General features: G+C 36.5%; 1 protein-coding gene across 2 annotated transcripts in view; it reads right to left on the reverse strand.

Moving 5' to 3' along the window:
* LOC127797154 (uncharacterized) overlaps positions 1 to 24,901 on the reverse strand; it is a 57,664-nt gene that overhangs the window by 1,176 nt on the left and 31,587 nt on the right. The window contains exons 7-10 of one of the 2 annotated variants that reach the window (XM_052329755.1): positions 23,669 to 23,875; positions 2,819 to 3,051; positions 1,756 to 1,834; positions 1,541 to 1,678 (exon numbers count right to left, since the gene is read on the reverse strand). In XM_052329755.1, coding sequence (XP_052185715.1) covers positions 1,541 to 1,678; positions 1,756 to 1,834; positions 2,819 to 3,051; positions 23,669 to 23,875 — 657 coding nt within the window. The remainder of the gene's footprint in view (positions 1 to 1,540; positions 1,679 to 1,755; positions 1,835 to 2,818; positions 3,052 to 23,668; positions 23,876 to 24,901) is intronic. The other variant, XM_052329756.1, reaches the window with a different exon arrangement.

Here is a 24,901-nt window from a genome sequence, read left to right on the forward strand (position 1 = left end):
CATTGGCATGAGACAAATCATACATGATGTGAATATTGTCCCCTAGTTCTGAAACATGCAAACTAATTTTTGTGCTGTGCATGTGAGACCAAGGCGGAGGTGATACCTTTCCATGGAGTGGACTTAAATCTATACAGGTTGCCTAGAGTGAGTTTGTCAACCAAGGGATATTTTACTCGATAGGCTTAAAGCCATAGAGGCTACCTGGGAATGGATCTGCCAACCACAAATACAATTTGCCTGCAGCCTTGTGGTCAAGGTGTACCCAATAATGAAGGGAAAATCGTTTTGTGCATTGAGACATGGCTTGTGTGTGCATGAAAGTGGTCTTACTAGGCTTCTATACAAGAGGTCTTATTGAGCTTCTGTAGCTCATTCTTGCACTTTAATTGCAGACGAAAAAAAGCTGGAGGCCAAGCCAATAAATTGCTTCAAGGGTCACCCCAAAGGTGTATAGCCACGTGGAGCATCATATTATTTTGTAACTTGAACTACTATTTTGACATGATATGCAATGGTTATGTAAACTTAGTTAGCATCTTGGGTGTGGAAAGAGCTTGTACCAAATACCATATTTTGGTGGTTTGTATGACGGCCTATGGTGAGAGGCCCAGACAATGATATATTCTTTTGATGTAATGGGTGAAGCAGAGATTTAGGTTATGCATCATGATATTTTGGTACATGTTTGGTGAATTGAATATATTGATGATGTTGAAAGATCTTTGATGATAATATAAGGAAAGATCATGACTAATAAAAGGGGATCAAACAAGGTTAATATAAGTAGTGAATAACCTAACTAAAGCACTGCAACAGGGAGTTAAGAAGAGTCAAGGGCAAAATTCCACTATCAAGTTGACGATGCAACTCCAATGAAGTCGAAGTCTCAACTATTAGGAGCCATTAGTCTCCATAGAGCAAAGGTTGACCAAGGGTAGGGACAGTCAATTGTCCGAAACAGACTGCAAGGAGCTCAATTGTTCAAGGAAAAAGTCGACTATGGGGTCAATTGTCTGAATTAGTGAGCAAAGAAGGTTGACTGACGAACAATAAGCCAATTATTGTGTCAACCGGAGAATGAAGAGGAGAATCTGGAAGGAAATGAGGAGGAATCAAGTGAAAGAGCTTAATCTTATTCAAAATAGTCTAATAAGGTGAAATAACACTAAGAAAGAGGCATCACTAGTTCATCACTTGTCCTGTGTGCATGTCAATGGCCAAGTGGCACAGACCGCAGGTTCCCAAACACAATATCAGTTGTGCCATCGTCCATAGGAGGACAACATCTGGCAGAGATAAGAATAAAAGACTGTTGGGTTATGATAGACAAGTTGTGGCATCCAATACCAGGAAGAAAATATTGACCCCCACAGGTTAATGAGCAAAATTTAATATTGCTTAACTCAAGTTATCTAAGGATGGCTCTGACAGGAAGAGAATAGGAAGATAATGCAAAAAAATAGAAACTCAATCCAATGGACCTTATGAGACCTCCAGAATGTTGAGTTAACATGATACATTCATACAAGCATGATACCTTGGTAGGATTGGAAAGAACTGCATATGCTTCCCCAATCATTTTGAAGAGCCTATCAGCATCTCTGTTAACTTCTTCCATTACCTCCTTCCAAAGTGCATCATCTCCATTCTCAGTTCTAGCTAACGACTGACCAGCCTACATCAGCAAAATACTATGAGTGGGCAAATGATAATTAGTCATCATTATACCATCAGGTACTAAAAGCCTAAAACCTTGTCAGGATGATGTCTGAGTGCAGCTTTCCTGTAGGCTTTCTTAATTTCAGTTGCTGTGGCAGATGGATCAATTCCCCTGGATTAAATTGAAATCAATTCTAAAATGTTTGTTTGATTGATCTTCAGCATAACATTACAAAATAATAACAATAATAAAAGCATGATTAGATTATCTATCACATAAAAAGGCAAACTTCACAACACATCCCATGTTTCTGGACTCAAGGATGAAGCGCCTAAATGTAGTAGTCATCTAATTCTAAGGTCCTACAACACAAACTTCATATTTCTTCAAATTTTCTTCATTTTCAAAGGTGAAATGAACCAAAATATAGGAAGAGCAGAATTTGGGGAAAGCAAAATACTAAAGAATTGATCATCAAGCTCTCAGAAAAGTGCTTCTACCCAATTAATTTGAGAGAAGATAAACTATATTGCATTACTTTCTAGCATGTCTAGTTCTAGAGGAAAAAAACGAGAAAAAATATATATTACCTTAGATTTTAAGGAATGTAATGGGTAAAAGCCTACCTTATTTTACCATATCCTAGAACACGTGGCACACCACATCCAATTCCAATTCTCATTCAAGTAACGGTCAGCATTCCGAGTAACAATAGATCCAAGCCCCACAAACTTTTGGGTAAGTAACCTATGGTGCGCTGCACCTGAGGGTTTTGAGAGGTAGACCAAGGTTCTTTTGGATTTTAAGTTAGGATTTTGAAAATTTATTCCATCTTTTAGACCATTAAACCTACATGGCCAGGCAAGCTTGCACATCATAATAGAAAATAGCAGCTTCACTCCGATCTCTAGTGCTCTCGGAGATCATATAGTTGACTCCATGAGCCTTGTAAAGAATCAATCTAATTCAAACCAAGAATACCGAACAAGAATACAAGCTTCTTCATGTCTAAGAACGGGGAAAAAGGATCAAAAAGAATATGTTCCAACTGAGCAACTGAAAGCAAACAATTCTAGTAGTATATGTGAAAAAACACAATATAAAAGGCCAAATAGTTTGAGAGGTTAAACTTTGCAAACAATGGGACAAACTTACAAAATGAGGTACATATTCAAGGGGATTTCTTTTCTCGCTTCTTCCTCCATTAAAGAAAGCAGATGTTGAGATTGTCTTAACTCATTCACACTGATTGTTCTATCAGATGCACCAGACTGTTTGGCCTTATCCTCCACCTGCTTTGTGAGAACAGCTATCAATCTTTTCAGATCAAGAATTGCTTGTTCATAGTCTCTAATTATCTCAAATAAGCTAGCCCGTCTAGAAATTGCCTGCAAAAGTTCAAGAATTGTGTTCTTAATGAAAACCATGATAAATAACAGAATGTTAATCAACATACTACAACTGAGCCTAAACAGTAAAATTATTTTGACGAAGGTATCCTGCTATTGGATGCACAGATAGGATTGGCTCAACTCACCTTCTGTACTTTATTTTGTTGTGATGCATGTCCCCATGTGTGGTTGAGAAGATGTTATGTATGATACCCTCGCTTGTGGGTTATATGGTTGGATATGGATTTTGTCGCATTATTCACATACATATTGCGTATTTATACATTTTTTAGGTTATTCATCTTATTCATGTTATGTGTTGATTTTGATTGGATTAGGTTTTGCAAGTCCATAGTGGGTCCCACCACATACCTAGGGATCTGTGCATTGGTCACAAATCACAAATCCCTAATTTTGTTCATGACAGGTAAGTTAAGGACTAGCATTTACAAAATATGAGTGTAGTTAAGATAAGAATCTTACAATGGATGTATGGCCATATGAGAAAAAATTGTGAAATAAGCTGAATTATTGAAAGTTTACTCGACTATTATTGAATCTGAGTAAAGGTATTTATACAAGTACAAAATATCTATGCTATCTCCTAGAAAATAGGAATAAATTCAAATTTAGATAACAGTAACTGATATTTGAAATGCTGAAATTATCTTCTTCTTTCGAGCTGTATCTTTCCCTTGAATTTTGGAGGTTATCTTATCTTCTAGGCTGCTTTATCTTTTAAATCTTGAAGTCTCATCTTATCTCCAACCACCCTATCTTCCCTTTTTAAACTTGAACACCCAATCTCATCGTCCAACAAATAGAATGTGAAATGAGACTATACATAATAAGGTTATAGTTCATAGTTGTCAAATTGAGATTTAAATCGTGAATCAATGTGATCATTTTACTAATCACAAATAAGATTTAATATATAGTATTTAAGTCAATAAATATATAAAATCCAAGCACAAATCTCATATTACTCAATAAAAATTAATAAATATTCATTTATATGTACATATATACATATCTAGGTATTCATATATGTATACATACATACATACAAACATATAAATATTCATTTATATGTACACATATACATATCTACATATTCATATATGTATACATCATATATGTGCAATACATACATATATACACATACACATACAATTGTGCTGGAAATATTGCTAGAAATATGCTCAAATTAATGAAGATTTGTCCTTGATCCTAGAATATTCTAGGATTTAAGTTTTATGTAAATATTATGTAAATATAGTAAGTATAGTAAGTCAAGGATGTAGATTAGGATGCTATTTATTTTCTTCCTTTTTTGTTTATAATCCTCCCCTTAAAAGAGGATGTTGTTCTTGCTCATTGTAATTTAATTAAGACAAATTGTCTTTGATTATTTTTAAGATGGTATCAGAGCTGGATTAAATCCCAGCCATCCATTCCGTGTGAGGCCCTTCTCGCGACTGGCTGCGCCTTCTCTATTGGCCTCTCGATTGGTCACTAACACTTGAATCCGGCAACTTTTGGCTCTTCCTAGCCGTCGCCGAGCTCAAATCTATTGGTCGAGGCCACCCAAGGTCGTCTTCTTTGTCATTTCTTCCATTGTCAACCGCCAGGTCGCTTTCTATCTCCTGCGAGTGCAAGTTTCCGTTGGGCGAGTGCAAGTTTACCATTCAGGATGGTGACGCCCACTCCGATTGGGTCGGCTGTGTTTGCTTCAACCATTGCTGATTGCTCATGACCAGGCTGCCTTGACCAACTTCAGCCACTGTCGATTGCTCGCAGCCTTTCTACTACTTGCTGGCATCTTACCTCAACAGCAACCAATTTGCAACCACCTCCCAGATATTGGTAACCCTGCTTGCTACATTTCCTTCTTGTTTTTTCCACTCCCAACGTGATAAGTTATGTTAGAAGTCACTTCCAAACCCACCTTAAACCCTGCCGCTGCCATCCAAACATAACATCCAGCGACCCAGCCAAACCATTCTAGCACCCATTCTGTCTAAATCACCACCATTCGTTTAAATGGTGATAATTTTCTTCGCTGGTCTCAATCTATTCGAATTTATATCCGCGAGCAAGGAAAAATTGGCTACATTACTGGAGACAAGAAGGAACCTGCAGTGGATGACCTAGCACACTCTGTTTTGGATGCTGAAAACTCTATGGTCATGACATGGCTGGTCAATTCCATGGATGAAGATATCAGTTCCAATTATATCTGTTATCCTACTACAAAGGAATTGTGGAATAATGTAAATTAGATGTACTCTGACCTAGGTAACCAATATCAGGTTTTGAGTTAACTCTGACGTTGGGAGAGATTCGGCAAGGAGATGATTCCGTTACTAAATACTTCCATTCATTGAAGAGACTGTGGCAAGATCTTGACCTCTTCAACACTTATGAGTGGAAATCTACTGCAGATTGCAACCACCACAAGAAAATGGTTGAAGATGGTCGTATTTACAAGTTTCTTGCTGGCCTTAATATTGAGTTCGATGAGATGCAAGGGAGGATTATTGGCCGATCTCCCCTTTCTCCTATTGGTGAAGTATTTGCTGAGGTTAGAAGGGAAGAAAGCCGAAGGAGTGTCATGCTCGGCAAAAAAACTGCTGGTGAGTTAATTGAAAATTTTGCCTTGTTTACTGATACTGCTGCCTACAAGGTTGCAAATTACTAGCATATGAACAATGAGCGACCTTGGGTCTAGTGTGACCATTGCAACAAGCCACGCTATACTCGTGAGACTTGCTGGAAAATTCATGGCAAACCTGCCAACTAGAAGAGCAACAAGCAAGGAGACAAGAGTAGTAATCGTGGGGTCCCTACTGCGAATGAGGTTGACATAAGTCCCTTTAACAAAGAGCAGATTGATCAACTCTTGAAGTTGTTACAATCCAGTTTCTCATCTGGTATTCCTAGTGTTTCCCTGGCACACACAGGTAGAAAACCTAAACCTCTTTCTTATCTACATTCCTCTCCATGGGTTATTGATTCCGGAGCCTCCGATCATATGACTAGTTCTCCTTATCTATTTAATACCTATTCTCCTAGCTTTGAAAATGAAAAAATCAGAATTGCTAATGGTAGTTTTTCATCTATTGCAGGAAAATGTCTTATTAAACTAACTGCAAAAATTAATCTCCATTTTGTTCTTCATGTTCCTAACTTGGCCTGCAATCTTTTGTCTGTTAGTAAACTTTGCAAAGATCTAACTGTTGTGTTACGTTCTTTGAATCCCATTGTGAATTTCAGGACCAGAACTTGGGGACGATGATTGGGCGTGCTAGGATGATTGAAGGTCTTTACTACTTTGATGAAATTTCTTCTAGTAATAAAAAAGCTCAAGGCTTTAGTAGTACTAATTCAATTCCTATTCAAGACACAATTATGCTATGGCATCTTAGACCAGGACATCCTAGTTTTGCCTATATGAAACGTTTATTTCCTGAATTATTTAAAGGAATGGATTGTTCTTCTTTTCAATGTGAAAGTTGCATCTTGGCAAAAAATCATCGTTTCACATATTTACCAAAACCCTACCAAGCATCCAAACATTTTTATATGATTCATAGTGATGTTTGGGGTCCATATAAAATTTCTACTCTATTTGGCAAAAAATGGTATGTTACCTTTATAGACGATCATACCCGTTTGTGTTGGGTTTATTTAATGCACAAAAAATCTGAAGTAGAATATTTATTCAAAAACTTTTACACTATGATTGAAAACCAATTTCAAGCCAAAATTGACATTTTACACTCTGACAATGGCACCGAGTATTTCAATGAGCACTTGGGGGATTTTTTGAAAACCAAAGGTATTCACCACCAATTTACTTGTCGGCATACTCCTCAACAAAATGGCATTGTTGAACGCAAAAATCAACATTTACTTGAAGTAGCACGTAACATCATGTTTTCTATGCATATTCCAAAATATTTATGGGGTGAAGCTGTTTTGACGGCGTCCTATTTAATAAATAGGATGTCTACTTAAGTATCAAAGTACTAAACACCCCTTGAGTGCCTAAAAGACATTTTTCCCAACACTAGATTACATTCGGATCTTCCCATCAAAGTTTTTGGATGTACTATGTATGTTCATTTACCTACTCAATTTCGCTCAAAACTTGATCCTCGAGCTGTCAAATGTGTTTTCTTGGGTTATACCTCTCATAAAAAAAGCTATAAGTGTTATGGTCCTCTCACAAAAAAGATTCACGTGAGTATGGATGTCTCCTTTGTGTAAAAAAAACCTTATTTTACCAAAAATTCCCTTCAGGGGGAGAAACATGAAGTTGAAGACAATTTTTGGGATGTTTCTATCCCCCTTCCAAATGCAATTTGTCCTACTCAGGAACCACATGTTTCTGATAATGGTCACTTAGGAGATTCTAGTTCTTTGATGCCAAGTAAAGGGGTTTCTCAGGCAAGGGGAGAATTACTACAAACTGATCATCATGATCTAAATTTTGAGCTTCAGGTTTATACCAGGAAGAGATTTCATCAAAAGAACAAAGACTTGAATGTCAATTCTGCACAAAACCAATCTGAAAACCCGAGAAATGGCATTGTAAGTTCAAGAAATCCCACTTCAACTTCTAGTCCACCTCCTTTACTTTACCTAATAGTTCCCAAATTGATTCTTCAACTATTTCCAATCATTTACCTACTATTTTTGATCTTGATATTCCTATAGCAATTAGGAAAGGTGTTAGAAGTTGTACTAAATATCCTATTGCTAAATACCTCTCCTACAACAGACTATCTAAGAATCATAAGGCTTTCATATCTAGGATTTCACACTTGTTTGTGCCAAGGAATATACATGAAGCTTTGGATGATCCAAACTAGAAATTAGCAGTTATAGAAGAGATGAATGTTCTAAGGAGAAGTGGCACTTGGGAGATAGTTAACTTGCCCAAAGAAAAAAAAAATAGTAGGGTGTAAATGAGTGTTTACAATAAAATGTAAGGCTGACGGGAGTGTTGATAGGTACAAAGCCAGACTGGTGGCTAAAGGCTTCACCCAGACTTATAGGATTGATTATTAGGAGACCTTTGCTCTTGTGGCAAAAATAAACTCTATCAGAGTCTTGTTGTCTCTTGCAGTAAATTTAGATTGGCCTCTACACCAACTTGATGTCAAAAATGCGTCTCTTAATGGTGATCTTGAAGAGGAGGTTTTTATGAGTTTGCCGCTGGGATTTGAAAATAAACTTGGGAGTGACAAAATATGTAGACTGAAGAAATCCCTGTATGGTCTCAAACAGTCCCCAAGAGCATGGTTTGAACGCTTTGGAAAAGTAGTTACCAATTATGGCTTCCTTCAAAGTTAGACAGATGACACTATATTTTACAAACACTCAAAGGATGGTAAAATTGAAATTTTGATTGTTTATGTTGATGACATTATTTTAATTGGTAATAATGAGATATAGTTAGTAGTCCTCAAATAGAAACTTGCAAAGGAGTTCCAAATCAAGGATTTGGGGATCCTAAAATACTTCCTTGGAATGGAGTTTGCAAAATCCAAAGAAGGCATATTTGTCAATCAAAGAAAATATGTTCTTGACCTTCTTGGAGAAACATGATTACTCGACTGCAAGGTGTTAGAAACTCCCATTGAGCCTAATGTGAAACTATATGCTGCCAAAGCTAAAGAAGTAAAGGATAGGGAACAATATCAGAGACTTGTGGGCAGATTAATCTACTTGTCTCATACGCGACCTGACATTGCTTTTGCAGTAAGTATGATGAGTCAATTTATGCACTTACTAGGGCCAAAGCATTTTGAAGCGGTCTACAGAATCCTAAGATATCTGAAAGGGACTCCTGGAAGAGGCTTATTGTTTAAGAAACATGGCCACCTACAAGTTGAGATCTACATTGATGTAGATTGGGCAGGAAGTGTTAATGATAGAAGATCTACTTCAGGCTATTGTTCTTTTGTTGGGGGAAACCTAGTCACTTGGTAAAGCAAAAAATAAAATGTAGTGGCTAGAAGTAGTGCAGAAACAGAGTTCAGAGTTGTTGCTCATGGCATCTGTGAGAGTGGATCAAAAGGATACTTGAAAAGCTAAAATTTCCTCAATCAAAACCTATAAAAGTCTATTGTGACAACAAGACTACCATCTCTATTGCTCATAATCCGGTGTTGCATGATCGTACAAAACATATAGAAGTGGACAAATATTTATTTCCTCAATCAAAACCTATAAAAGTCTATTGTGACAACAAGACTACCATCTCTATTGCTCATAATCTGGTGTTGCATGATCGTACAAAACATATAGAAGTGGACAAATATTTCATCAAAGAGAAGCTCGATGCTGGAATAATATGCATGCCATATCTTCCAACAACTGAATAAATTGCTGATGTTCTAACTAAGGGTCTTCACAAGAAGCAATTTGATAAACTTATTGGCAAACTAGCTATGGAAGACATCTTCAAACCAGCTTGAGGGGGATGGCTGGAAATATTGTTGGAAATATGCTCAAATTAAGGAAGATTTGTCCTTGATCCTAGAATATTCTAGGATTTAAGTTTTATGTAAATATAGGTATAGTAAGTCAATGATGTAAATTAGGATGCTCTTTATTTTCTTCCTTTTTTGTTTATAATCCTCCCCTTAAAAGAGGATGCTGTTCTTGCTCATTGTAATTCAATTAAGACAAATTGTCTTCGATTATTTCTAAGAAACTATGTCACAACTCAACCAGACATTGGAGTTTACTAGAGAGGTCTTAGGTATATATTACTTGATCCCATGAACTCATAAGTTACCTTCATCTAGCATCTTTGGTTAAGGATGTGTAGTGTTACATATATATATTTACATACATATAGACGCATACACCTATATAACATCTGCAAACATATCTATACATATTGCATATATCACACATGTACATGTATACATATTCATATTGGAAGGAAGATGAATGGCAACTTTTGATTTTTGTGATTTTATTTCATCTAAATATTCTTAAGAATCAAATGATTCTCTTAATTTGTGATTCACTTCCCATTCAAACGATTCGCTTTTGATTCTTTTCAATTTTCGATTCCCCTATAGATTTGCATCATTTTAGTTAAGGTTTGTATCAAGTTGTACGATTTGAGATGCAAATCGTGCAATTCAAATAACTATAATAGCAACACCTATTAAAAATTGAACAAACTAAATAACCTTAGTAGGAATAACTTAGGTAGGGTTGGAGACTAACAAATCACTAGTTTTCTCATTTTGTATTGAGTTTAGAATGAGTATATATACACGGGTTGAGCCACGGTTTGCTTTTAAAATACATGGATGGAGTACAAAATACAAGTTCAAATATGTTACAAATAGATAAGGTAGAATTTAAACTTAAGTGGTAGTTTTGTCCTATTTTTATGGAACCACTTTATTTTCTCATCTCTATCTTCTCATCTCCAATTTATCTTCTCATCTTTCTTATCTCTTTAGTTCCAAACATTTTGTTGAGGAGGAATTCACGATAAAGAAGAATCTGGGAGACCAGATTGAATAGGGAAGAGATAAAGCTCCAGCCATTCCAAAGAAATAGGAAAAGATGAGGCTTCATCTATTCCTAAGAAGTAGGAGAAAACTTAGCAGAAAATTTCTCCCTTATCTATTGTTGTATTTGTAATTTAAACTCCTAAATTTTAGTTAGATTTTGTGTATTTAATAGGCTACATGTATCATAGAAAAGGTGCGAAGTAAAGTTTCCGTTCAGCCCCTATTTGCTTAGAGTTTATTCCTAATTTCTCTAGGCTTGCTCACATTCCTTATCATCTCATCTTCTTTCAGTTTTTATTCAAATACAACAACACACAAGTTCCATTTCTTCACCTTATCTTCCTTCAACACTCCCCTTCAAGCTCGTGAATAGATGTCTCTCATTCCCAGATTGCCTCTGATCAATTCAAACCCTTTTCTCGTCATAGCTTTGGTAAGAATATCAGCTTCCTGAGAATCAATAGGGATATAGGTGAGGTTAATACCTCCATCTTCAATTTCTTGTTCAACAAAGTGTCGATCAATTCTCATGTGTTTCATCCGGCCATATTGTATTGAATTATTCACAATGCTTATTGCTAATTTGATATCATTGTACAACCTTGTAAGAGTAGATATAGGCATATTCAAATCTTTCATTAGTTTTTCTAGCCAAATAATTTCACACACCTTTAGCAATGGCTTGATACTTTACTTCTGCACTACTTTGAGAAACCACATTTTACTTCTTGCTTCTCCATGTAACAAGGTTCCCCCACACCTTAGTACAATAGCTTGATGTAGACTTGCTATCCTCAATAGATCCATCCCAATCAGCATCTACGAATCCTATTATTCCTTGATCTTTATTCTTTTTGAATAGTAACCCCCTCCTAGGTGTGTCTTTAAGATATATGAGAATATGACAGGTAGCATTGAGGTGTTTGCTAGTGGGTGAATGCATAAATTGGCTCACTATACTCATAGCATATGCAATATCAGGTCATATAAGGGATAGGTAGATTAATTTGCCTACTAACCGCTGGTATCTCCCTTTGTCAACTAGACACTTTGCTCATCTCCTTGTTTATACTTCCAGTTTGGCTCCAAGGGTGTGCTGGTTGGTTTATTGGCAAGCTAGCCTATTTCTTTTAGTAAATCCAATGTGTATTTCCTCTTAAGAGATGAAAATACCTTTTTTGCTTTTGGCACTTCCATTCTTAGAAAATACCTCAACTGTCCTAGGTCTTTTACTTCAAAAACTTGCTGTAACTGTTCTTTAAGCTTCTCTATTTCTTAGATGTTATCTCCAGTGATAATAATATCATCCACATAAACAATTAGAATAGTTTTCTTGCCATCTACTGCATGTTTAGTGAATAATGTATGATTCGCCTACCCTTGATTGTACCCTAGCTGGCTTAAAGTAGTACTGAACTATTTGAACCAGGCCCTAGGGGACTATTTAAGTCCATATAGAGACTTCTTAAGCTTGCAAACTTTTCCTTTCCTGGCTTCTGTCTCAAAACTTGGAGGAATTCTCATCTAGGTCTCTTCTTCTAGATCACCATTCAGAAATGCATTTTTAATATCAAGTTGGTGTAATTCCCAATCCAGATTGGTTGCAAGTGAGAGTAAGACATGTATAGAGTTCAATTTAGCAACTGGAACAAATGTCTCCTCATAGTCTAATCCTTGAGTTTAGGTAAATCCTTGGGCTACTAATCTAGCCTTATACCTGTCAAGACTCCCATTTGATTTATATTTAACGGTAAACACCCACATGTTGCCAACCACCTTCTTGTTATTAGGTAAGGTTACAATCTCCCATGTGCCATTCTTTTCTAATGCATGCATTTCATCCATTATAGCATTCCTCCATTGTGAATCCTATGAAGCACTATGTCTATCCTTAGGAATCTCAATTTCATCAACACGTGTAGTGAAAGCCTTGAACTGTGGAGATAATTTGGAATATAATAGGTGGTTATATATAGGATACTTAGCACATGACCTTACTCCTTTTCGTTAGGCTATTGGGATATCCAGATCATCAAATTTTGTAGGTAATGCCCCTTTTTCATCCTCTTCAAGTATTGCCCTTTGTCCACCTTCTTCATTCATTGGACTTGCCTCCTAAGGTGATAACTGACCTTGCTGAGGATCATGAGGTCTTCTAGAGTAAACCAAGGTTGGTTTTTTAGGAACTTGCTGGACCTGTTGTTCTCCCCCGTGATCTGTTATATACGGTGAAGTAAGAGTTAATATAGTGATTGCCTTAGGATAGAAAAAGACGTATCCCAGCATTGCTCTACATTTGTGGTCCCCTTCTGCAGAGATATGGGGGGGATAAAAGTATTAATTCTCGAAAAATGAGACATCACAAGAGACAAAAAATTTTCTAGTGTTAGGACAATAACACTTGTAGCTTTGTTGTGTTAGAGAGTAGCCAACAAACACACATTTGATGGACTTAGATTCCAATTTGGAATGGGATGGAGAATGGTTATGCACAAATGCAGTACAACCAAATACCTTTGGTGATAATGAATTAAGCATTCTAGTATGAAGAGGGTAGCTAGCAAGAATGGTACTCAATGGAGTCTTAAAATTGAGAAACCTAGAAGGAAGTCTATTAATAAGATAGGCTGCTGTAAGAATTACCTCCCCCTAATAGGAAGTAGGGACTGAGTTGGTAATCATTAGGGATCGAGCAATCTCAAGGAGGTGCCGATTCTTCCTTCAGCCACTCCATTATGTCGTGGATTATAGGGACAAGAACTCTGATGAATAATTCCATGTTCGACTAAATAGTTATTAAAATCATTGGAGAAGTATTCCCTATCATTATTCGATCGAAGGATATAGATTGAAGATTGAAAAACATTACACATCATTTGATGGAATTTTCTGAAGATTGTACTAGCTTCAGATTTTTCTTTCATTAACAAAACCCAACAAACCCTGGTATGATCATCTACGAAGTGATAAACCAACGGGTGTTGGTTAAGTTAGGAATTCTTGTTGGTATGAACCAAATAAAGTGGCTTGCAGGGTTGGTAAGAACGAATAGGATGTGACACTCTAGTTTGTTTAGCAAATATACACTGCTCACATTTGAGAGAATCATTTCCTTTATCAATAACCAGATGGGGATACAAGATTTTCAGATAACTAAAACTAGGATGTTCTAATTGTTTGTGCCATAGTTGTATATCAGAATCTATGACAATAAAAAAAGAGAAGCTTGTATGTAACCTAGATGAAGTGTGGGTACAGGCTGCTCCTAAAACATAGTAAAGACCTTCCTTTCTCTCAAGCATTGCCAATCATCTTCCCCGAAGTTAGGTCTTGAAAAACACAATGAGATGGAAGGAACGTCACCATATAATTCATATCCTTTGTTAGCTTACTGATGGACAATAGGTTAGATTTCAAATTAGGCACATATAATATAGATCTTAGGTGTAGGCCTGTTATAAAGACTGATCCTTCCCCTTTAGCAAAGGGCACTATCCCATTAGCCATTGAAACAATTATATCCCTATCACACTTCTTATAAGTTGACAATATATGTAACAAACCTGTCATATGATTTGGAGCTCCTGTATCTACAATCCAAACATCTGTAGATAGATTCTTAGAAAATAAACACATGTGATGTATCTTGTTTGGCAAGCGACATTGTTGATTTAGGGGATTCTGTTGAATCGGACTTTTTGTGACTTTCATCTGATTAAATACCTGTTGTAAGAGTTTTAGTTGATCCATTGTCAAGGTTAGGTTAGTTGTTCTTCCTTCTTCAAAATCCACATCATAGGCTGTCTAAGTTATTTCCCCCTGATTTTTTGCCTTCTAGTTTGTTGGTTTTCCATGGAGTTTCCAGCAAGTGTCTTTTGTATGATAAGGCTTATGATAGTGATAACACCACTATTTATCTCGTTGAGATTCACCATGTACTGATGTTGGTTTCAATTTAAAAGTAGCAAGGGCTAAATTTTGGGTGCTACTCATTGGTAGAGAAAGAATTCATCATTACCCTCTTGCAGCTTTCTTCTCTTATTACCTCTGCAAATGCCTCTCGGATAGATGGGAATGGTTTAGTTCCCAGTAATCTTCCTTGAACCTCATCTAGGTCAGAATTGAGTCCATGGAGAAAGTCAAACACTCATTCTTTCACCACCATTTTATTGTACTTGACTCCATCTAATTTAATATCATAAAACAAGTCTATCTCCTTCCATAACTTAGTCAAGATGTTATAGTATTCAGTGACCGAGTGATTACCTTGTGATTGTTCAAATGGCTAACCAAATTTCAAAGCATTGAGTAGTGCTCTCCATATCAGAATAGAGTGATTGCACTGCCTCCCAAACCTCTTTAATTGTCTTAAGAAAAGATGTCCTACCTATCTTTGGCTCCAGGCCATAACAATCGAGTTCTCAGCATCCCATACTTCATAGGTTGCTACTTCAGTATCCGGCATAGGAATGACACCAGTAAGATATCTCAATTTTTCTTTCCCTTTGATAACCAACAAGACTGATTGAGACCATTCTCAAAAATTAGTCCCATTTAGCTTATGTTATGTAATTTGCAGGGTATGGTTGTCTAGAGACATTGGAACAACCGAAACTTGTGTGGTTTTGGTGGGTGTAGGATTATGGTAGAGGGTTCATTCGCAGATGGATTGCTGGTCATCATGAACACTACATTTTGTTAAAGGAGAAGGATAAGGTATTCAGCCACAAGATCAGTGGCTCTAATACCATGAACAAACTAAATAACCAAAGTAGGAATAACTTAGGTAGGGTTGGAGACTAACAAATCACTAGTTTTCTCACTTTGTATTGAGTTTAGAATGAGTATATATACATGAGTTGAGCCACGATTTACTTCTAAAATACAGGGATAGAGTACAAAATACAAGTTCAAATATGTTACAAATAGATAAGGTAGAATTTAAACTTAAGTGATAGTTTTGTCCTATTTTTATGGAACCACTTTATTTTCTCATCTCCACTTTATCTTCTCATCTTTCTTATCTCTTTAGTTTCAAACATTCCTTATCGTCTCATCTTCTTTTGGCTTCTATTCAAACACAACAACACACAAGTTCTGTTTCTTCACCTTATCTTCCTTCAACAAAAATAAAATGCAAGAGATGCAATTAAGATGATTTGGACGTGTCAAGAAGACCAGTAAGTATAGTGAGGCTAGTGGATAAATATAGGAAGTTTGTACCATAAGGTGTAGACGACAATGAAATAACAAAAAAATCTTGGTGGAATACCCTTAGACATGACATAGAATATAACAGATAGAGAAGGTTGGAAGTTTAAAATTCATGTAGCAGATCCCACATAATAGGATTAAAGCTTGTGATTTTGTTATTGTTTGTTGTTAGAAGTGAGATGAAAATATGGTTTTCCAAAAGAAAGATTTGATTGACTATTCTCATCCTATGAAACAAAGCTCAGACAAATAAATTATTGATAATGCTTATTGTAAAAAGTGAAATCATGCTGCCTTTTACCCATCCCAAGTCTCCAGCACACACAAAGACAGAGAGAAAAAGAAAAACAGCTGTCCTTTCAGTACAAGAAAAAAAATTCAACCAAGCACGACAAGGACATCTGATATAAAAAAGAAATGTAAGTAGGAACCAAGAGAGGGATAAGAATAGGACCCTGACAAGATAAGATCCATTTACAGTGCAATATTTATGCAACCTCCAACTTCTTGACAAATGCCTCAAACAATTTACGCTATGAAACCTCCTAGCATTGCTACTTAAAATGCCAATGAATTCAATTTCTAAGATTTGACAAATTCTGGCATGAGTTCTGTGAGATTTATCTTTATGTCATGGCTTATGTCATTAGGATTAGCTAATGTCATGACCCATTTAGTATTAGTATTAGTATATATAGGCGTAGAATCTATTGTTTGAGTGATGAATTTATTTCCTCCAACTAGGGTTTCTCAAGTTCTCTGATTCAACATGGTATTAGAGCCCCCATTCAAACCCTAGTTGCAGGCGTGGCCTCCTTGCTACCTCAATGCTGCCTCCGCCATGCTGTTGCCAGTCTCCTCCACTAGCTCTGGCGTGCGTTCCCTACACCTCTGGCCTCCTCTCCAGTTGCAGCCGCTTCTGAACTCTTCCTCATGAGACAAGAGGATCGGGTGTGTTGTAGGGATTGTAAGGTGATACTGGGAGAGTGTTTGACTACTCAACATAGACTTCTAGTACTTGACGTCCAAGTAAGAAATTGGAAGAGAAAAAATCACATAAAACAAAATCCAAGAATCAGGTGGTGGGATTTAAAAGGGAAGAAACAACTAATCTTCAAAGAAAAATTAAGGGGTAGAAGAGAATGGAATGGAGAAGGACAGACAAACTAAATGTGGAGAGAAATGGCTAATGCCCTGAGAAGCACAACAAATGTAGTGCTTGGAGAGACAAATGATAGAGCCCCTAACCTTAAGGAGTTTTGGTGGTGGAATGAAGAGGTACAATTGAAAATTAAAAATAAGAAAAATTGCTATAAGACTATATATTAGTGCAACAATAAAGAAAATCAAAAAAATTATAAAGAATCAAAAAAGGCAGCAAAAAGAGCTGTTAGTGAAGCAATGTCAAAAGCATATGAGAATCTATATAAACGACTTGATACAAAAGATGGAGAAATGGATATATATAAACTAGCTAAAGCAAGAGAAAGAAAAACAAGAGATTTAAATCAAGTGAAATGCATAAAAGATGAAAATCAAAATGTATTAGTGAATGAGGGAGCGATTAAGGAGAGATGGAAGGAGTATTTCACAAAATTATTCAATGATGATGGCAACACAAGAGTTAGGTTGGGACATCTTAGTAACTCCGAAGGGAACGTAAACTATACATTTTATCGACGCATAAGTTCAACTGAAATAAGGCAAGCATTAAAAAAGATAAAAAATCATAAGGCCGTGGGACCGGATAATATACCAATAGAAGCATGGAAATGCATGGGAGAAGAGGGCATCTCCTGGCTAACGAAATTATTTAACGTGATCCTTAAATCAAAAAAGATGCCAGATGAGTGGAGGAAGAGTACTTTGGTCCCTATATATAAGAATAAAGGAAATGTTCAAAACTGTGAAAATTACAGAGGAATTAAGCTAATGAGTCATACCATGAAACTCTGAGAGAGAGTAATAGAGCAGAGACTCAGAAAAGAAACAGAGGTCTTGGAAAATCAGTTTGGTTTCATGCCTGGTAGGTTAACAATGGAAGCTATATACCTACTAAGGCGCTTAATGGAAAGGTATTGGGATCATCAGAAGGACCTACATATGGTATTTATAGATCTAGAAAAGGCCTATGATAGGGTCCCTAGAGAAGTATTATGAAGGATTTTAGAGAAGAAAGGAGTCTGAATAGCCTATATACAAGCCCTTAAGGACATGTATCATGGTGCAGAGACAAGGGTCAGAACATGCGGAGGGGATACTGAACCGTTTAAAATTACAATAAGATTGCATCAAGGTTTTGCACTAAGTCCATACTTATTTGCTTTAGTAATGGATGAACTCACTAAAGATATTCAGACAGAGGTGCCATGATGTATGCTATTTGCAGACAACATAGTGTTGGTGGACGAAACAAAAGAAGGAGTGAACACTAAGCTTGAGTTATGGAGAAACAATTTAGAATCTAAGGGATTTAAATTAAGCAGAAATAAAACAGAATATATGGAATGTAAATTTAGTAAGAATGCAAGAGTGGAGGATGTTATAATAAAATTGAAAGACCAAATCTTACAAAGAAAAGACCACTTTCGATATTTGAGATCAGTGATTCAAAAAGATGGAGAAATTTACGAGGATGTCACACATAGAATTAAGGCAGGTTGGCTAAAATGGAGAAATGCATCGGGGGTGTTATGTGATGGTAAAATCCCATTAAAACTGAAAGGAAAATTCTATAGGACAGCTATAAGACCAGTCTTCTTGTACGATTCAGAATGTTGGGCAGTCAAATACCAGTATGAGCAAAAGACGAGCGTAGCGGAGATGAGGATGTTAAGATGGATGTGCGGCCATACAAGAAAATATAAAATTAGAAATGAAGTTATTTGTAATAAAGTAGGAGTAGTGCTAATAGAGAAGAAGATGAGAGAGACTAGACTAAGATGGTTTGGTCATGTGAGAAGGAGACCAAGAGACGCTTCTATAAGGAGAGTTGATGAAATGGAACAATTGGTCAAACAAAGAGATAGAGGCAGACCCAAAAAGACTTTGGGAGAGACATTAAAGTTTGATATGAAGTGTATGGATCTCAATGAAGATATGACAAAAGACAAAAATACATGAAAGTCTAGAATTCATGTAGCCGACCTCACATAGTGGGATAAAGGCTGGATATGTTGTTGTTGTACTATTACAGTTCCTATTCTTTGTCTTATTTTCAAACTTCTACCATCAACGAGTCGTATCTAGTGTAATAGAGTTCACTTCATCTGAAGAATTAAAATCAACAGCATTAAACCTGTCAGATGTGATTTGGAACCTAAAATTCCATGAGTTGCTAGAGTTTGGTTCTCCAATAATATCTAACTGTTTGTGCTAGATTGCATGCATCAATATACTTCATAATGCCTTTCAATTCAACCTAATTCACCTATTTATTGAAACCACTATCTTTCATTGGATTCACAACCCAATTTATACCACTATAACTTGCGTGTTCGAGTTGCCCATTAATGCATGAAACAGACAAGTTAATCAATTAATCAACCTGTTTCCCTTTTTGCTTTGTGTTGGAAAGAAATACTTAAAACTTACCTCTAATGAAAAAACACATGAAACTGCTTTCAAATCTCCCAACAAATCAGAAAAGCACAACACTGATCTAGAACTTCTCTTCTTTTTGGTTGTGTTAGGACAATGGTGAAGATTTCCAAAAAAATAGTTTTCTTAGTATGCAAAACCCATAGAAAACGAATAACATGTAACTAAACCATCTCTGCCTTTACAGTTTCCTTCCCTTGACCAATCCAAGATTACAGCATGGTATCAAAGAGATTCAAACTGAGATATTTCAACATATTAGTGTTGAAGAAATTGATGCTGACTAGTGTAGTGAATTGCTGTAATTAGTTATGTTGTTTGTTATGCTGTTTGTTATATCTAGTAAATGATTAGTTAAGTAACTAAGTCGGTTAGTTAGTTTGTTGTTAATGATAGCTGGATATAAATAGTTCAGCTATGCCTTATTTCATTTTGATTAATTCATTGATCGAGGCATTCTTCATAACCTCTCATTCTCATTTTCTCTTGTGTGATTTTCTATTTCTTCATTTCACATCTGAAACCCTAGTTACATGGTATAAGAGCTTTTGACCTACGTCCATGGCATCTACTCAAGATTGTAGTGCCTCCTTGTTACCTCAATCAAACTCTTCTTTATCTTCTGACTTGCAACTCGATTTTCCTTCAGTTGCGAAATCCTTCAATTTTGTCCCAATCAAACTTGATACCTATAATTATCTATTCTAGAAGGCACACATCTTAGCTACCATTAGAGCCTTTGACTTGCTTCAATTCATTAACAAGTCTCCGCCTCCACCTAAATATATCTCCAAATATGGAAGCAGTAGGATCTAATTCACTGATTGTAAATTCAGCATACATGACTTGGATTCGATCTGATCAACTTCTTCTCGGATGGCTCTTTTCTATGCTGGACAAGGAAGTCCTCGCACAGGTGATACATTGTGAATCGTCTGAGAAAGAAGGTATGGTCTTCTCTTGAGATTCTCTACTTGCAGTAGATAGTTGCTAAGTCGTTTCAATTAAAATAGCAACTACGGTCAGTTAAGAACTCTCTTTTTCTTAATGATTACATTTTGAGATCAAAACTATTGCACATGCTCTAGCTACTATAGGTGAACCCCTAGGCGACAAGGATTTGTTAGCGATTTTGAATAGCCTTGATCATGGTTATGAAACTATGGTGAGCCTTATTACATATCAGATGGATGAGATAAACTTAGAGAAAGTTCAATATCTCTTGTTAATGCAAGAACAAAGATTAGCCACTAAGAATTCATCTGTCTTTTCCTCTGTTAATTTCAATTCTGTTGTTTCACCATGCATGAATGTGAATGTTACCTCTTATGGATCTAGATTTGGTAGTGACTATGTTAATAATAGATGAGGTTTTGTATCCCGTGGGGGCGGTTAAATGAATAAAGGAGGCAGGATTCGAGGTCAATTTGATGGTAGGAGAGTATATTGCCAGCTATGTGGTAAACCTAGCCATTTTGTAGACAAATGTTACCACCGCTTTGATAGGAGTTTTCAAAGAGGTTCTGGTCAAAATCAAAGTCTTGGAATTTTTGGTAGAGGTGGAGGTGGTTCTCAGTTTCAATCAGATCTGCATGTTTTTCTAGTCGGTCCTAATGAATCTAATGAAGCTTTTATGGCTTACTTAGGGTCTACCTCTTATGGTTATTTGCCTTAGTCCATTGATACTCAATCCCAAGCCTCACCTTGTGGAGAATCTCCTTGGTTTGTTGACTCTGGAGCAACTAACCACATTACCACCAGCCTCAGCAATCTTTCTCTATCCTCTCCATATCATGGCATTGATAAAGTTGTTGTTGGCGACGGTAAGACATTACCTATTTCCAATGTTGGTGTTAGTCATTTACATACTCAAACTCACCCTAGCTCCGTTATTTCATTACCTAATGTACTTCATGTTTCTTATATGAAAAAGAGTCTCCTTAGTGTATCTCAGCTCACAAAGGATAATAATGTAGTTGCTGAGTTCAATTTTACTTCTTGTTTGATTAAAGACAAGGACTCAGAACTGGTGCTACTCCAAGGAACACTTAAAGATGGCCTATATCAGTTGCTACTAGCATTTGGTCATGCTGTGTCCGAGTCCGAGGCTATTCCTTCTTTCAAGACCTCAAAAGTTGTTGCTACTTTTCCTGTTTCTTCAAATAAATGAACAAGATAGTATCTGTTCTCTCCAGATTTGTCATCTAGCATAAATGTAGCCCAAACATGTAATGTCAGGCGAGAGTGGCATGCCAGATTAGGGCACCCTACATCTCATGTACAACATGTTTTGAATAAACTTCATATTTCTTGTTCCAAGTCTGATATTTCCTTTTGTGATTCCTGTAAAATTAGCAAATTACACCAACGTCCATTTGCTCATTGTCCCATTACAGCAAAACAACCTTTAGAATTGGTTTATTCTGATGTATGGTGTCCAGCTCCTATTACTTCTACTGAGGGTTATCGTTACTATCTTATCTTTGTTGATGCCTATACAAGATACACATGGCTATTTCTCTTGAAATTGAAGTCTAATGCCTTACCTACTTTTATAAATTTTCATAAGTTTGTTGAGTTACAATACAACTCAAAACTAAAAGCCTTACAAATTGATAATGGGGGAGAATTTAAAGCCTTTTTGCCCTATCTTCAGACCTGTGGCATTTAGTCTAGTTTTACATGTCCTTGTACACACCAACAAAATGATGTTGTTGAAAGAAAACATCGACATATAGTTGAGATGGGTCTTACATTGTTAGCCCATGCTCATATGCCTTTAAAATTTTGGATAGAAGCATTTCAAACAACTGTCTACACCATAAACCTTTTACATTCTATTGTCCTAAAATTTTGCTCTCCATTTGATTTACTTTGTCATAAACAACCTAACTACATTGACCTTCAGCCTTTTGGATGCTCCTGCTTAGCCTTTCTTCAGCCTTATAATCGACACAAGTTTGATTTTCATTCTTCCAAGTGTGTTTCTTGGTTATAGCCATGTTCAAGTGGGGTATAAATGTTTACATCCTTTAGGTAGAATATATGTGTCTCAGCATGTTAAATTTAATCTAGATGAGTATCCCAATCCTAGCTTGTTCCTCATCTATAGTTCAGTCTCATGGTCCTTTGATCTCTATCCTTCATTGTCTTCCTTTTCTTTATTCTAATGTTCCTCGAGTAGTTAATAAATAGCTTTGTGGTTAGTAAATTGAGCCAGTTCCTATCCTTTCCTAAAGTGCAACATTGGATGGCTTGTAAACGGTTACTTCGATATCTCAAGGGCACAATAGGTCTAGGGTTTCTATTTGCACCTACCTCCAGTGAATTGTCCCTAATGGTTTATACTGATGCAGACCATGCTAGCTGCAAAGTAACAAAGAAGTCTACTAGTGGGTTATGTGTATTTCTTGGCCAAAATTTGTTGGTTTGGGGCTCTACGAAACAGTTCGTGGTGGCTCGTTCAATGGGAGAAGCAAAGTATCGTGCAGTAGCACAAGGAGTGATTGAAATCATGTGGTTAAAATCTTCGTTTTCTGAATTGGGCTATCCATTAGCCCATGTTCCAGTCTTATGGTGTTATAACCTAGTAGCAAAGAGCATAACAGAAAATCCAGTGTTTCACTCACGTACCAAGCATATTGAAATAGATGTGCACTTTGTTCGAGAAAAGGTGGAAAATGGACAAATTGAAATTCGGTATGTTCCTACTCTACATCAAATGACAGACATCTTTACCAAAGGACTATCAAGGGACAGGTTGTCATTTTTGTGTTACAAACTTGGACTCAGATTATCTCCTATATATTCTCATGTGCCAGCAATTTCAGACAAGACAAAGCTTACATGTTCTAACTCTGCCAAGAGGTCTAATCTGAGGGGGAATGTTGAAAAAATTGATTCTGACTAGTATAATGAATTGTCGTAATTAGTTATGCTGTTTGTTTCATTTAGTAAAGGATTAGTTAAGTAACTAAGTCGATTAGTTAGTTTGTTGTTAAGGATAGCTAGATATAAATGGTTCAGCCATGCCTTATTTCATTTTGATTAATTCATTGATCAAGGCATTCTTCAGAACCTCTCATTCTCATTTTCTCTTGTGTGATTTTCTGTTTCTTCATTTCACATTTGAAACCCTAGTTACAATTAGAAAATTAAAAATGAGCTAATGCACAATTGAATAGACATTTAAGCAAATCACTGTGCCCCCCTCAGAAGTATTAGACCAAGCAGTTTTACTATAACCAAACCTTCAGATAATTTCCATCGAGAGCTATAGCCAAGCTGCAATCTGAAATGGCATCTATTATTTGACCCATAGCTTTGTAGGCAGCAGACCGGTTGCAAAAACAAACAGCCGCAAAAGGACGTGATTCAACAGTGCATGATAAAGCTGCAGTATAGTGTTCAACAGCTTCTGCATGCCTCCCTGATTGAAATGCTTCATTTCCAGAGGCCTAGAGTCACAAGAACAACAATATATCACTACAACAACAGGAGAGAGAGGGTAAAAGCATATTGACCTTTTCAGTGAAATTTGCCAAACATAAAGATGAAAACTCTGGACTCTTTGTTCCTTCATGAATGGACAATTGGAAAGGAAATAAAGAAGAATAGGCCTCTACTCACCTCTTCATTATACCATTGTGATAGGATTGCTGAAAGTGTAAGGATGAAATACTGCTTGTATATTGATCTAAAAAAAATACCAATTATAAGGGAAATGAAAGATAGAAAAGGGCATTCGAGAGGCCCTGAACTCTCCTTGATTAATCTCAATTTTTTGCCCATCTTTCTGTCTTTTTCCTCCTATTTATAGTTGTTGCCTTCCCTTTTCTGCCCTCTATAACAGAATCTGGTTGTGCACATGCTGATTGTTACACAAGCACAACTATGATACTATTCTACCCTTGGTGCACATGCTGGTTGTTATGCAAGCACAGCTGTGTTACTATTCTGCCCTCGGTTCTTGATGCGTCTCTGGTAGGTCCACTGCACTGGGGGCCTATCACATTGTTGATTTGTAGCAAGTTCATTGGATTGTTCATGGGCGTTAATCTTACTTTTCAGCAGAAGTTGAATAAAATGTGCTTGGAAGGGTTTTGGACCAAAAATTCTTTAGCAAATTACTTTCATTGACAATAACCATGACATTTGACTTGACTGAAACTTAAGAATTCCAAGGGGAAAGAAAAGATTTTAAGTGCTTTACATGAATTTTTTACACGTCGATATTTTATAACAGTTTGTATCTTGTCTTCAGCATTGCTTGAGATGATGCAATGGTTTCTTGGCAGTAAAATAGTTTTGATTAGAAATATCTCCCCAAGAGGAAAAAGAAAATAATCAAATGCCAACCCCAACTTCAACACTTGCTACCTTGCTTAGGAGTGGCAACAAATGGTCATGGAACAAGCAATTCCCTCACTAACATAACAGTTCTTCATTCCTTCAAGCTTCCTTCCATTTTTCTGCCATGATCT

The sequence above is a fragment of the Diospyros lotus genome, chromosome 3 (genome assembly GCF_014633365.1).
Source record: "Diospyros lotus cultivar Yz01 chromosome 3, ASM1463336v1, whole genome shotgun sequence".
Taxonomy (NCBI): Eukaryota; Viridiplantae; Streptophyta; class Magnoliopsida; order Ericales; family Ebenaceae; genus Diospyros; species Diospyros lotus.